At 35.9% G+C, this 15660-nt stretch overlaps 1 protein-coding gene across 1 annotated transcript; it reads right to left on the bottom strand.

Moving 5' to 3' along the window:
* Positions 1-3006: 3006 nt before the first annotated feature.
* On the bottom strand, positions 3007-15084 carry isy1 (ISY1 splicing factor homolog). Its single transcript, XM_048173335.1, has 11 exons — positions 14989-15084; positions 14683-14705; positions 14482-14533; positions 14318-14383; positions 14192-14234; positions 14006-14118; positions 12578-12695; positions 7593-7715; positions 6626-6744; positions 6459-6545; positions 3007-3614 (listed from the first exon to the last, which is right to left on the bottom strand). The coding sequence occupies exons 1-11, from the start codon at positions 14989-14991 to the stop codon at positions 3507-3509; spliced, it is 855 nt and encodes a 284-aa protein (XP_048029292.1). The 5' UTR covers positions 14992-15084; the 3' UTR covers positions 3007-3506.
* Positions 15085-15660: the final 576 nt, after the last annotated feature.

The following is a 15660-nucleotide window of genomic DNA, read 5'->3' as shown; positions in this document are numbered from 1 at the left end:
AAAACCTTCTTCTTAGGACAACTTTGTTCTTATAAATACTATATATGATATATATTATGATCCATATCAATATATATATATATATACAGTACAGTCCAAAAGTTTGGAACCACTAAGATTTTTAATGTTTTTAAAAGAAGTTTCGTCTGCTCACCAAGGCTACATTTATTTAATTAAAAATACAGTAAAAAACAGTAATATTGTGAAATATTATTACAATTTAAAATAACTGTGTACTATTTAAATATATTTCACAAAGTAATTTATTCCTGTGATCAAAGCTGAATTTTCAGCATCATTACTCCAGTCTTCAGTGTCACATGATCCTTCAGAAATCATTCTAATATGCTGATCTGCTGCTCAAGAAACATTTAATGTGTACAATTGTACAAAATATTTGTGTACAATATTTTTTTTCAGGATTATTTGATGAATAGAAAGTTCAAAAGAACAGTGTTTATCTGAAATCTAATCTTTTGTAACATTATAAATGTCTTTACTGCCACTTTTGATTGATTTAATGCATCCTTGCTGAATAAAAGTATTCATTTCTTTAATTTCTTTTCAAAAAAATAAAAATAAAAATTCTTACTGACCCCAAACTTTTGAACGGTAGTGTATAATGCTACAGAAGCTTTGTATTTCAGATAAATGCTGTTCTTTTGAACTTTCTATTCATCAAGGAATCCTGAAAAAAAAGTACACAACTGTTTTCAACATTGAAAATAATCATAAATGTTTATTGAGCAGCAGATCAGCATATTAGAATGATTTCTGAAGGATCATGTGACACTGAAGACTGGAGTAATGATGCTGAAAATTCAGCTTTGCATCACAGGAATAAATTACTTTGTGAAATATATTTAAATAGTACACAGTTATTTTAAATTGTAATGATATTTCACAATATTACTATTTTTTACTGTATTTTTAATTAAATAAATGTAGCCTTGGTGAGCAGACGAAACTTCTTTTAAAAACATTAAAAATCTTAGTGGTTCCAAACTTTTGGACTGTACTGTATATATATATATATATATATATAAACGTAAATACATTTTTTTTTGCCCATTCTTCAAACTTCAAACAAGTCCAATGACTATATACTCATGTTCTTTATTTTGTTTGGTCAATTTATTTATCCATAAACAAATTTTTCAAGCTCACTTTCCTGCATTTTGTGAGGTTTTGACTCGCTTCTCAAATCTTTTTATTTAACTAGTAATATAAAATGTGACAGATTCTTAAATCAATATGAGAATTTTTGTAATGACTCTATTGATAAGGTTTAGTTTGCTTTAATCTGCTTATTAATGTTTCCATTTGTTTCATGTGAATGTTTCTTTGCAGCTGAAAGAATCTTAAGGTGTAATCGTATTATTATGAATGGGAGAATGCACAATATGGCGGAATAAGTCCCGCCTTCTAAATGAGAGCCAATCGCTGATTGGTAAAGTCATCGCGTCACTGCAGCGGAAGCTCCGGTTCCTATAGAAACAGTCAGAGCGATGCGCACTTAGAACTGCACATGCGCAGCCTGAAAAATGTCGTTTTTGTCATAATGCGAGCGTTTAGAAACAACATTTATGAGACACGTGTTGTAAGATTCATTGATTTCAAATTTGAAATTTAATCGAAAGCTTGGCGAACAGCTTTGCAGAATTTGATATTTCCCTATTCAAAGAGATGGAGCTGCACTTGAATGAATGAGAGGCGTTTCAAAGATGGCCGCCGAATGAAATGACTCATCTTAAAGGGACGGTCCCTGCGTTCCGTTAGTTTATTTATTTATTTATTTTTGGTTTATCGCACCATATTGTATATTGTGTCTATGTATTTGAAACATTTTAATGGACTGATAAAGGGAGCTGTAAAGTATTTTTATTTAAGTACAATGTCGTTTTGACCATAATAATGTACCAAATCTAACTCGTATAAATATAACAGTAGTATAGAAAAATATTATACATGCATTTATAGGGAAAATCGAACTCCGAGCCTCCTGTACCCATTCTGTGACGTCAAACAACTTCCCTGTGCAAAGGATCATGGGGGCCCGAAGTGTCCATCAGTTGTACCCTTCAAAATCCTTCATTCGAAGGGCCCTTTGAAGTGGCCAGTTTTGAGCACTTCGGTTTGGAACGACCCTTCAATACGGCTATATATCAATACGCCCTTCAGAGGGCGATATATCCCGTTTGGAGCGTACCGTTTGAGTGAATCAGACTAAGCGCCAAAACACATCTCAGCCAATCATGTCCACTCATGGGGGGAGGGGCCTGTGTTTAGGGGCGGAGTCATCAAGATAGGGGTGTGATCTTTTGGGTAGGGACGTGTTTATTTTGGCGATTTCAAATATGAGAAATCGCTTACTACACCTTTAATGTTTTCCTGAAACTTTGTACATTATCATGTTTCTTTAATAAATACAAAAAAAAAATGTTTCTGATAAATTATGATGTGAAGAAATATTTTACTGCAAAGTTACTTTAAATGTGCCTTCAGTATTTCTGCAATTGTTTTACACAGAAAAGACCAGCACTTCTGAGAAATCTCATTAAAATGATGTAGTCCTCTAGAAAAAGCCACCCTTAATGAACATCACATGACCAACCATGTCATGCAGTTGCTATTGGGTACTACTACTACTACTACTACTACTACTACTAATAATAATAATAGTTAATTTTATATACACTAAAGATGTACAAACAGCAACAGTTGTCATAAGAGCCAGTTAAATTTATATATTTTGAAATGTAAAATCTCTAGATAAGAAAATAAAAAAAAGACACAAGACCTGCATTACATGCACTGCAGAAAAAGGGCATTTTGGGCGAGCAGGATATTAGATTTAGTCCTGATAGTGTAAATGTGACTGGTTTATTTCAGTAACTTCAGTCTGGCTGGTCACATGAACCGATCTGTGTCTCATCAGATACTTGTGTGTGAATAGATAATACTCAAACCATTTACACAGAAAGAATATTAATAGTATATAAACAGTTTTGTAAAAAAGCAGTTTACTAGTCCAAGAAGGCATACAAAATATTTACAGAGATTTTTGTGCTTTTACAGGTGGAACAAATGAAGGACGAATGAACAGTCATTTGAAAGAAAGCCCTACAGTTTATACTTGCATGTAAAACATAATTTGACATGATCAGTGTGAGACAGTTACTGTATAATTACACCCAATAACAACAATATTGTCTAAAGTACGGTCCGAATGACAAATAAAACGGACAGCTTAAATGAGATTAACTGTGCAGTTCATATGCATCATACTGACCAAGTCAAGCCGGACAAGCACATGTGACATTTATAAGATCCATAACCAAAACTTAAGCATCTTCAAGCACATCTGTTTCATATAAAGCAGATGTGATCAAATAATGGTCAGTGTCAGTTATCATCTAATGACACCGCTCTGGACTCAACGCTCACATTAAGATGCGTGACCGCTGAAGATTGTTCATGAACCCGTTTCAACCCAGCTGATCCCTCTATAATCCAAGTAACGTTTTGGCCTCTTCGCTTTGCGCCATCAAACTCTCACTGGCGTATTTCTGCAGCAGCTCCATCTTCTTCCGTCTGACCAGGGCTTCCTCAATCTGGGATTGACAAGAACATCATTTGATCAGCTTTTTAGGATTGTTTACATGTTGTGATTCAGTATTAAAAGGAGCAGCACAGAATCCTAATTTTTCATGTTATTTTAGTATCATTAGCTGTTTCCATCCAAAGTTGTGAATTTAACATTTCCATCCCATGTGTTCAAGAGAACAAAATCATCACTTCTTGGGAAAATGGCGCAAAATATCTGTAATAAAAATGGAAGTTGCTTTAATCAGGCTCTTTTCTCCTCCACCATGATTGAGTTTTGTCTCAGAGCGTCAGACGAAACACAATAAACACTGTCATGTCCTCGGCTGAGGTCCCGCGAGGGTTTTGTTGCACATTGAGGTATTTTTTCGGTAAATGTGTTTCCATGTGCACGTCTTCTTATCGGATAAGATATTAGGTGGATTGAAACACAGCTGATGTCAAATTGGCCATGATTTAAAAGCTACAGTAGATATGATTCCATCACCCTGTTTTTATGTGCATTTTGAAGTATCACATCAGAAACAAGTGATGGAAATGCCAAATTTCTGAAAAAATTCCTTAATTCGCAAAGAAGATTTTATGCTCGCTTGAGGTGGTTTTTGACTTGTGCGAAAAGGAGTTAATGCGAATAACGGGAGATGGAAATGCATTTGCCGAATAAATTCTGATCAGGGGCATTTCCTCCGAGGAGGCAAAAGAGGCAGTGCCTCCTCAAAAAAAAAAAAAAAAAAAATAGGATGAAAAAATAATCCATATTACATATAAAACACAAATATTACAAAATTATGACATTAAAAAGAGCGCAAGTCACTCGTATTTCTTAAGGAACACTGCCCAACAGCGACACCCGCAGGTAAAGTTACAGCAGAACTCATGCCTCCCTTAAGGGCCGTTCACACAGAACGCGTTTTTTCTATTCCAATGCGCTACTTTCCCATTGTTTTTCTATGTAAACACGCGCTTGACGGACGTGCATGACCGTTATGCTCGCGTCTCGCGTCTTTTGCAGCGCCTCACACATGATTGCCGCGTTTTTAAGACGCCGTGTCAAGTTAAAAGAATTTCAACTTTTACACGCAGCGCCGCTCATCAATGTCAGTTCCAAAACAGTGGACCAATCAGAAGAACTTGGAGGCGGGGCAAGCGTTGCGAGTTGGCACGACAACTGTTTTATATAATGGCAACATGGAGGAGGAGGCGCTCATTATTATCTTATTTTATCTTTTTTTCCATGTCAAAACTTGTATCTGTAAATTCTGCAGTTTGCCTATTTCTATTATTTCCGTTATTGTCGTTATTGCATCACGTCTCAAATGCGCGTCTCGAGACTCTCACGTTCTATGCTGCGCAAAGACGCGTTCTGTGTGAACGGCCCCTTAGCTCTCATAGAAAACCATAGAAAACCATTAGACCCCCTGTAGCGTGCGGTGGGTTTTGTGGGGGGTAATTGAGAATGAATGGGGGAAAGTCACGTGAGAGGAGGCAATGTCTCCATCGCGCTATGATTAGGTGTAATTGGTTATGATTGGTTTGTGCGATAAATCCCGCCTCTTGTTGACGTGCGCGTTCCGCGCGTCAGTTTGACTGAACAAATGATGGCGTCAATGGGAAAAAAAAAGTAAGTAAACAGATCACCCAGTTAGATATCACCAGCAGCTTCAAATGCCTGTTTGCTGCTCAACACTGGCTTTTTTATAGCCGCCCTTTTAATACAAGTAATTTTTTTGACAAGAAATTTCATTAATAAGCCTTTATCTGACCGAGTTCTGCTGTGCTCTAAATCACTCACAAATCTTATGATAATTCAATATTCTGCATTCAGTTTTCACACAATATTCGTTGTTTTCATGCCTTTTGCACAACATTGGCACCATTGTCATGCTTTTCATCTTCAGAAAGATCTTTCTTCCTCCTCATATTGCATGAGAACTGTGACTTGCTTAATAATGTGGAACAACCTCTAAGTAGGGTTTCCATAGACCTGGCAAATTATTGTGTCTGAGATTGATACCAGTTATCTAAAAAGACATGGATAAACAAACATTTTCTTTAGAAGAACTAAAATCTGAATGTTTATTCTACTGAAATGTCACTTGAATAATAATTTGGAATGTGGTATAATGCTCTGTTTATGGCAGATCTGCGTTCATCAACATTAATAAGTGATTCCATAAATCGTGTTTTCGAAGACGAATTATACGAATTATGCCATTGAACAAATATGACGAAAAAAGCACTGCTGCATTATTTTACCATTATATAATCCATTATAATTATATTATTATAATGGAGCATTATGAATCTTTTGTGTCGAATCAGCGGTTGGAGCGCCAAAGTCACATGATTTCAGCAGTTTGGCGGTATGACGCGATCCAAATCATGATTCGACACGCTGATTCATTATGCTCCGAAGCTTCCTGAAGCAGTGTTTTGAAATCGGCCATCACTAAATAAGTCGTTATTTAGTTTTTTTGGCGCACCAAAAATATTCTCGTCTCTTTATAATATTAATATTGAACCACTGTACTCACATGAACTGATTTAAATATGTTTTTAGTACATTAATGGATCTTGAGAGAGGAAATGTCATTGCTGGCTATGCAGGCCTCACTGAGCCATCGGATTTCATCAAAAATATCTTAATTTGTTTTAATTTGTTTAGAGGTGTGGAACGACATGAGGGTGAATAATTAATGACATTATTTTCATTTTTGGGTGAACTAACCCTTTAACTCATGGGCTACTTTTACGGTGCTTTTTTCTCCTTTTTGATGATTCCTTCTAGCTAGGCTCCAAAATCACACTCGTTTTGTGCAGCTCACATGAACTCAATTAGAAGTGAAACAAACCTCTTTCTGCGAGGGAACAGGAACATGAGCGAAAAATGACTGCGCACCATCTTCTCCCTCCATCTGCTCTCCCGCTTCATCATCAGACTGCTCAAAAATACATAAAAAAGATCAAATGAATCTGAACTGATGAAAATAATCCAAGTCGGCTGGATGGAGATGCTCACCTCTTCATCTCTGACAGCGTAAATGTGTTCCTCCTCCTCTTCCAGGTCTTTCACACCTACACCAGCAGCTAATCGAGCCTCTTTGTCTGCTTTCCATTTCTCAACAGCATCTGCTATGACTGCCAAGGAAAACACAAATCAGGATTTATACTTAAACATCATGTCTAACTCAGAGGGGGCGGAATGAGAAAAACAATTATATGACAGCAGATTCTTCCTACAGCTGCAGAAACTATACGGCACATATCACTTTATATATAAACACACAAGATACTACAATGAAGCCTAAATAAAGATTTGACTGCGCTGACACTATCAGAAGAGAACAGAACTTGAGCTGAAGAATTGAGATTCAGTTCAGTTCAATAACTGTGTAGAGTTTGTCTGTTTGCATCATTAATGTCCTCTCCATCACTGTGAAGCTATAGAAATAAAGCCGACTTGAACTATGCAATGTTAATCAGGCCTCAATGTTCACGTGTGAATGAATCTGAGGTGGAATGCAGCTGTCATGTGACTTCAGGTCACTGGACTGTCAGGTGCGCGTTACGCTTCATATGAGTCGCATCAAACCTCCTGCCGCATGTCATGCATTCAGTTAAACAGACACAAATGGGAAACACATGTCAGGAAATGTTATCAGCACACAATGCCACAACTGTACCAGAGCGAACACACACACAATGCAGCGCTTCATCTGAAAGTGTGCGTGAGCGTCTACTACGGTCTAAATGAAGCGGATCTCGTGGCGGATCTGCTCGTCTAAAGGCACGAGGAGCCCAAAACACAGGTCTGCTAAATGAATAAATGTATACGAGTTTTCATTTTTGGCTGAATGATTTCTTTAAGTGAGAAAACATTAGCCCTTCTTACATTATCAGCTTAATCGTAATTAAAAACATCAAGAATACAAACATAGTCACTGATTTAATGTGTATTTCTAGTGTTTAGTCGGACCTTGCCCCACCTTGTTTCTCATATTCCTGTTCCAAAGGCACTAAAACACCATCGTCTTCATCTCTATATCCATAATACTCAGCATCAACGTCCTTCATCAGCTCAGCTCGTGTTTTTCTGGGTGGCGGTACAGCTGCAACGGAGACAAGTCAAAGTGATAGACGTCAGGTAGACGTAGGGTTGCAAAATGCCAGGAATTTTCAAAGCTGGAAACTTTCCATGGGAATTAACGGGAATATATGGGATTTAACGGGTATTAATGGGAATAAACAGGGAATTTGCAAAATTGCAGGTTAGCCTATAACAGGGTACTTAAATGTAGTTGAAAAAACATCTTGCAGCATAATTTTGGTTAAAACAACCATACACTGCGTTCCAAATTATTATGCAATTGACATATCAGTAAGATTTCAGTACAATAAACATTCAGATTTTAGTTTTTCTAAGAAAATGTTTGTTTGTTTATTTATCCATGTCTTTTTACATAACTGGTATCAAAATAATTTGCCAGATCTATGGAAACCCTACTTAGAGGTTGTTCCACATTATTAAGCAAGTCATAGTTCTCATGCAATATGGGGAGGAAGAAAGATCTTTCTGAAGATGAAAAGCATGAAATGGTCCAATGTTGTGCAAAAGGCATGAAAACAACTAATATTGTGTGAAACTGAATGGAGATTATCGAATTATCATAAGAATTGTGAGTGATTTAGAGCACAGCAGAACTCGGTCAGATAAAGGCTTATTAATGAAAGTTCCTGTCAAAAAAAATGTATTGTATTAAAAGGGCGGCTATAAAAAAAGCCAGTGTTGAGCAGCAAACAGGTATTTGAAGCTTCTGGTGTCTCTGGAGTCTCAAGAAGCTCTCCATGCAGGCTGGCAGTCGTGCGTAAAGATGCATTTTAGACACCACTAACCAAACCTCACAAAGAGAAACATTTACAGTGGGTGTAGAAATACATTTTCAAACAGTTTTATTGCTGTGGTGTTTTTTTTGCAGCATGGGATAGTGCATAGTGCATTGTACAATAGTGCATTGTATTATGCACTATCCTCCTTTTTATACTATAGCTGAAAATGGCCAGTTATGAACTCCACATATCTTGCAAAAGTCATTTTAATACCCTCCATTTCACTTCCCAATAATCCAGCACAAATCATCACCCGTCAGCTCCTTGCTGACGTCACAGTCTTGTTGGAACGTGGTGGCCATTCACCAACCATCCAGAAATCCATCCATTTAGACCATCCATTGTAGTACGGCATTAGTCAGTGAATAAAACTATGTAAAAATGAGTCTTCATGTATTTCTACACCCACTGTAAATGTTTCTCTTTGTGTATGGCGTTATTTTACTGTCAATTGTCGAGAGCACATTATTGTGACGCGAGAGCATATCAATGTAATGCGCGAGCGAGGATTTCCTTTGCTCTCGCGCAAATCTGGACGCGCGCGCTCAAATATACAGTGCTCTCTTATGAACTGCCTCTCCTCTCGCTCAGATATTGCGTGTGCACGCTCAAACTGTTTCCTGCATGCTCAAACGTGTCCTGCGCGCTCAAACTGCACATGTGCGCTCACGAATCTCTCCGTGCTCTTGCAGAAATTAATTTGGCTTTTGGATTAAACGCTGTCAAAAGTTATAAACCAATCAGAAGAGACGACTGATCCATGAAAATGCTACATGGAATCTTATTGGCTGAGAGTGAACTGCGCCTGGAATTCTTTCGACAAAGATATGTATTTTATTTATTCACAATTTAATAATATTTATCAAATGTAACCTAGTCTAACTGCATCACATTACAGGTCAAACCCCTATTTATCTAAACAAACAAACAAAAAATGTTTCTTAAAGTTATTGTGGTCATACGTTTTGTGTTGAAATTTAAAAAAAAAAAATAATAGGTAACATTTTACAATAAGGTTTTTAACTTTTGACAGCATTTAATCCAAAAGCAAATTAATTTCTGCAAGAGCACGGAGAGATTCGTGAGCGCACATGTGCAGTTTGAGCGCGCAGGACACGTTTGAGCGTGCACACGCAATATCTGAGCGAGAGGAGAGGCAGTTCATAAGAGAGCACTGTATATTTGAGCGCGCGCGTCCAGATTTGCGCGAGAGCAAAGGAAATCCGCGCGCGAGCGGACAGATTTGCACTCGCGCATTACATTGATATGCTCTCGCGTCACAATAGTGTGCTCTCGACAATTGACAGTAAAATAACGCCATATTTGTGAGGTTTGGTTTGGAGTGGCTAAAGTGCATCTTTACGCACAACTGTCAGCCTGCATGGAGAGCTTCTTGAGACTCCAGAGACACCAGAAGCTTCAAATGCCTGTTTGCTGCTCAACACTGGCTTTTTTTATAGCTGCCCTTTTAATAGAATTCATTTTTTTGACAGGAACTTTCCTCAATTTGCCTTTATCTGACCGAGTTCTGCTGTGCTCTAAATCACTCACAAATCTTATGATAATTCGATAATCTCCATTAAGTTTCACACAATATTAATTGTTTTCATGCCTTTTGCACAACATTGCACCATTTCATGCTTTTCATCTTCAAAAAGATCTTTCTTCCTCTCCATATTGCATGAGAACTGTGACTTGCTTAATAATGTGGAACAACCTCTAAGTAGGGTTTCCATAGATCTGGCAAATTATTTTGATACCAGTTATGTAAAAAGACATGGATAAATAAACAAACAAACATTTTCTTAGAAAAACTAAAATCTGAATGTTTATTGTACAGAAATCTTACTGATTTGTCTCTTGCATAATAATTTGGAACGCAGTGTATTTAATGCAATTTTAGTTTAATTTTTACCCTGCACATTCCTCAATCACACACAGCACAATATTTACTGCAGGGCTATTGAGGACACACCCCCTGCATGCACTGTGCATTCCTCCATAACATGCACATTTGAGCAAAAATACAGAAAAAAACAGTAATATTGTGCAACATAACTACAATTTAAAATAATGGTTTTCTATTTTGATAAACATAAAAATGTAATTTATTCCTGTGATCAAAGCTGAATTTTCAGCATCATTACTCCAGTCTTCAGTGTCACATGATCCTTCAGAAATCATTCTAATATGCTGATTTGCTAATCAATTATCAATGTTGGAAACTGTTGTGCTGCTTAATATTTTTTATAACCTTTCATAACCTACTTTTTCAGGATTCAGTGATGAATAATTTAAAGAACAGCATTTATTTAAAATAGAAATCTTTTGCAACAATATACACTAGCGTACAAAATTTTGGGGTCAGTAATTTTTTTCTTCCTTATTTTGAAAGAAATTAATACTTTTATTCAGCAAGGATGTGTGGAATTGATAAAAGTGATATTAAAGATTTGTATTGTTAGCTTTTTTAACTTTTTATTCATCATATGATGAATATTCATCAAAAGTTATATTACAGGTTCCAAAAAATATGAAGCAGCACAACTGTTTCCAACAATGATAATAACGGACTATCAAATCATCATATTAGAATGATTTCTGAAGGATCATGTGACACTGAAATAACACATAACAATTGCTGCAATAAAAATATATTTGACATATTTACTAAATTAGAATTAATTGAATGAAAAAAAATAAATAACTGTTATTTCATGTTATGATCAAACAAAATGTTTATATTTGTTTTTATATGACACATTTTATATAAATATTATAAATTTCCCAAAATTTCCAATTAATTCCCATAAATTCCTGTAAATTGCCATAAATTCTTGTTAAGTTTTCAAACAGTTATTTCCAAAATTCCCCAGGTTAAGTTCCCGTGGAAAGTTTCCGGAAACTTTCCGCCCCTAGGTAAGACACGGGATGGTTTAAACACTGTGTATGTTGTACAGGTTAAAGCTGCCCTAGAATTAAAAATTTGAATTTACATCGGCATAGTTAAATAACAAGAGTTCAGTACATGGAAAATGACATACAGTGAGTCTCAAACCTCCATTGTTTCCTCCTTTCTTATATAAATCTCATTTGTTTAAAAGACCTCCGAAGAACAGGTGAATCTCAACATAACACCGACTGTGACGTAACAGTCGGGATCATTAATATGTACGACCCCAATATTTGCATATGCCAGCCTCATGTTCAAGGCATTAGACAAGGGCAGCCAGTATTAACGTCTGGATCTGTGCACAGCTGAATCATCAGACTAGGTAAGCAAGCAAGAACAATAGCGAAAAATGGCAGATGGAGCAATAATAACTGACATGATCCGTGATATCATGATATTTTTAGTGATATTTGTAAATTGTCTTTCTAAATGTTTCGTTAGCATGTTGCTAATGTACTGTTAAATGTGGTTAAAGTTACCATCGTTTCTTACTGTATTCACGGAGACAAGAGCCGTCGCTATTTTAATTTTTAAACACTTGCAGTCTGTATAATTCATAAACACAACTTCATTCTTTATAAATCTCTCCAACAGTGTGTAATGTTAGCTTTAGCCACGAATCACTATCAAACTCATTCAGAATCAATATGTAAACATCCAAATAAATCCTATACTCACATGATCCGAAGCATGCATGCAGTATGCATGACGAACATCTTGTAAAGATCCATTTTGAGGGTTATATTAGCTGTGTGAACTTTGTTTATGCACTGTATTATAGTCGAGAGCTCGAGGGGCGGAGAGCGTGATGATTTAAAGGGGCCGCAGCCTGAATTGGCGCATATTTAATGATGCCCCAAAATAAGCAGTTAAAAAAATCTATTAAAAAAAAAATCTATGGGGTATTTTGAGCTGAAACTTCACAGACACATTCAGGGGACACCTTAGACTTATATTACATCTTGTAAAAACTGGTTCTATGGCACCTTTAAAACACACACAGAAAACATACTGACAGAAAGACATCAGAGACATTATTAAGCTCAAAGCTACAACATATAAATCACACACCAGCAGAAACCAGCAATTCATTCATCAGATCTGGATCAGATATTATGTGACTGAACTTACGCTCAGTTTCAAACAGCTCTCTGACTCCAGGTAAGTCTTTTGCGGCACCGAAATACTTGTATCCTCTGTTTCCTGGCACCTCTTTACCCTCATGGTCCAGCATCTTTGGCCCCACTCTCTATTGAACACAAATATATCACTCAAGTATGAAACACTGCCATAAGGTGAGGTTCAGAAGTCTGACCACATTGAGAATCTTTATTCAATATAGAAGTAAACAGAAAAAAATCCTTGAAGAATCTGAAATAAACGATGTAAAACACGAAATATTTCCGATTGTGCACTATTTTTTGGCTACTACAGAAATAATTTAAATTTGTGATAGTGATCATGCGATCTCACATAGACAGTAGATTCTCAAAGCATGTTTGAGCTTCCATGAGAACCAATGAGGTTCATTCAGTGTTTATATGTGAATAAAAGCCTAAATTAAATGAGTTTATCATATAAAGCGATCGAGTCTCTTCAGAAAATTCAGACTAAACCGCTCAATTCATATCGATTAGTTTTACAATCTCTTTATGAACTTTTTGAAGTGTCAAAGTAGTTGTGTGGACTGTCAATGGAGGGACAGAAAGCTCTCAGATTTCATCAAAAATATCTTAATTTGTGTTCTGAAGATGAGTGAAGGTCTTACATTAATGACAGAATTGTTGTTGGGTGAACTAACCCTTTAACCAACTCAGCCTTTTACAACAGATTTATTTGACAAACCGGAGATTTGCTCTGACCGAATCAATTGAATCAGTGAGTTGAATCAGATCACGAATGAATCATTCAGTGTGAATTAACAGGTTGATTGAAAATAATCAGTTCGTTCATGAATCAGACACTGCTGTAGCATCTCGGAGCAGGTGGCGATTTCGCCAGTTCACAATGAGAAACAAAGTTTTTATGAAATGTAGTGAAGTAAAAAGTACAATATTATGTGTTATAATGTAGTGAAGTAAAAGTACTTGATATATATCACTATCGTTAAATAAATTACTCATATAAGGTCATGTGGCCCACTCATAATCGTGTGAAATATATTAATGATTACAATACTGACCAAAATAATCGTGATTATGATTTTCGCTATAATCAAGCAGCACTAAAATGAATGTTAACTGAAATAAAATAAAATATACAAAAAACAATTTATTTCAGCTAGTTGCAAAGGCAAAATTTCTCATTTTCATGTAGTTTAGCCTGATGCACTACAATAACAAACTAAAACTAAAATAAAAATTTAACTAAATAGACATTTTAAAAAAGCAAAAACTAATAAAAATGACAAAATTAAAATGGAATTAGAAAATAAAAAACTAATTCAAACTATTACTAAAACTATACTGAATGATATTTGAGTTCATGACAGCACCCATCAGTCTCCATTAGTTCTGACATGAATAAATCAACCGTAACAGCACTTATATATGCTCTTACCCGATAGTCCGGCCCTCCGAGCTCCTTGATCCGCACTTCCCAGTGTCCTTTCTCTCGGAGCAGTTTGTTGATTTCATCGTTCAGATCCCGAATCTTAAATTCACCCAGACCAGCTGAGGAAGAGGGTCAGAGGTCAGTCAGTGATCTGCATCTCACCTTACAGCGATCTTCATCACATATTCTCACCATTTTGAATCTGGGCGACCTTCTTGGAAATCTCACTGATGATCTAGAAGAGGAAGAAAATGATGGTTAAACCAAATACAGTTCATATGTTTGTGCCAGTAGTGACTCTGAATGTGACGTCCTGACCTGTCTCCTCCACTTCTCGGCTTTGGGTAACTCATTACACTCGGAGGCGAGGAAGGGTCTTCTCTCCTGTGAATATGTCACATGATCTGGTGAACACAATCCGTATCGCAGCCTTCATCACATCAGTATTGAGATGATAATGTGCGCTGTATGGATGAACCCACCTTCACCTTTCCCTCCTCGAGCTGAGCCTGACGAAACCTGGCCAACGCCGTCCTGCACGATTAGAAGAGTACAGTCATATATTTAAAATGTGTGTATGTGTGTATATATATATATATATATATATATATATATATATATATATATATATATATATATATAAAAAACAACATTTCAATTTCAATATGAAAGAAGACACTTACATGGCCTTTTCTGCATTTCGAGCCTAAAAATAAACAACAGAAATAGTTGATTTATTTACTCACACGTATAATCATATTCAACAAATGCAGCTTTTTGTCAGAAATCACGTGTTGAAGATTCATTTTAACGATTAGCTGCAATATCACACCATACTGTACTTGATAATAATAACCATATAAGAATCAGATTCGAGTCTGTTTATAAATCTGGTTGTTTGTAAAGTATTTTCACAATACTTTCATCTTTATTCTAATACAAGTATGATCACTAAAAAGCTTTTAGCTAAAGGAGAATATTTATTTTACCATGTTTGTGGTTCAGATGTTCAATCCTGCGTGAACTCAACGGTGAGCGCGCACGACGCACGAATATGACGTGTTGCTACACTGGACAACTTCCGGCGCGGCAAGTGATGACAAATCAAACCTGTTTATGACATTTTGTTGAAATCAGATTTTGTATTTAATTAAAAAAAAATATATTATACTCATGGAGCTAACTAGTAACTATTACAATTTTTTTTTACTTGCTTCACGACCTTTGTTTAAGTTTTTTATTATTATTATTATTATTATTATTATTATTATTATTATAGAACTTGTACCAACATTACAAAAAACAGGCACCAAATACAGAAGTTCCAAAAATAAAAGGAAATAAAAAAGACAACTATTATTACTTTGAAAGCCCTCTTGAAATGATCATGACATCACAAGTAAACGCAAAAACTGTTTTTCGAAAGGTGTTTTTGTACCATCTAGTGGTGAGAGATAAAACTGCACCTCAATAAGAGATTGAACTTTTATTGAGTTTTCTTTCAGTTCAGCAGGATTTCTATGAAGCCCATTTCCGTAATCGTGCTTTAGTCGAAATTATGACATTAAAAAGTAGAAATTCTGACTTAAAGTCATATTTATGAGACGAAAAGTCGAAATTATGGGTTTAAACGTCATAATTATGACATAAAATTAGAAATT

This window comes from Megalobrama amblycephala, linkage group LG21 (assembly GCF_018812025.1).
Source record: "Megalobrama amblycephala isolate DHTTF-2021 linkage group LG21, ASM1881202v1, whole genome shotgun sequence".
NCBI lineage: Eukaryota > Metazoa > Chordata > Actinopteri > Cypriniformes > Xenocyprididae > Megalobrama > Megalobrama amblycephala.
Note: the sequence above shows the minus strand (reverse complement) of the source record. Positions and strands in the feature narration are given on the sequence as shown.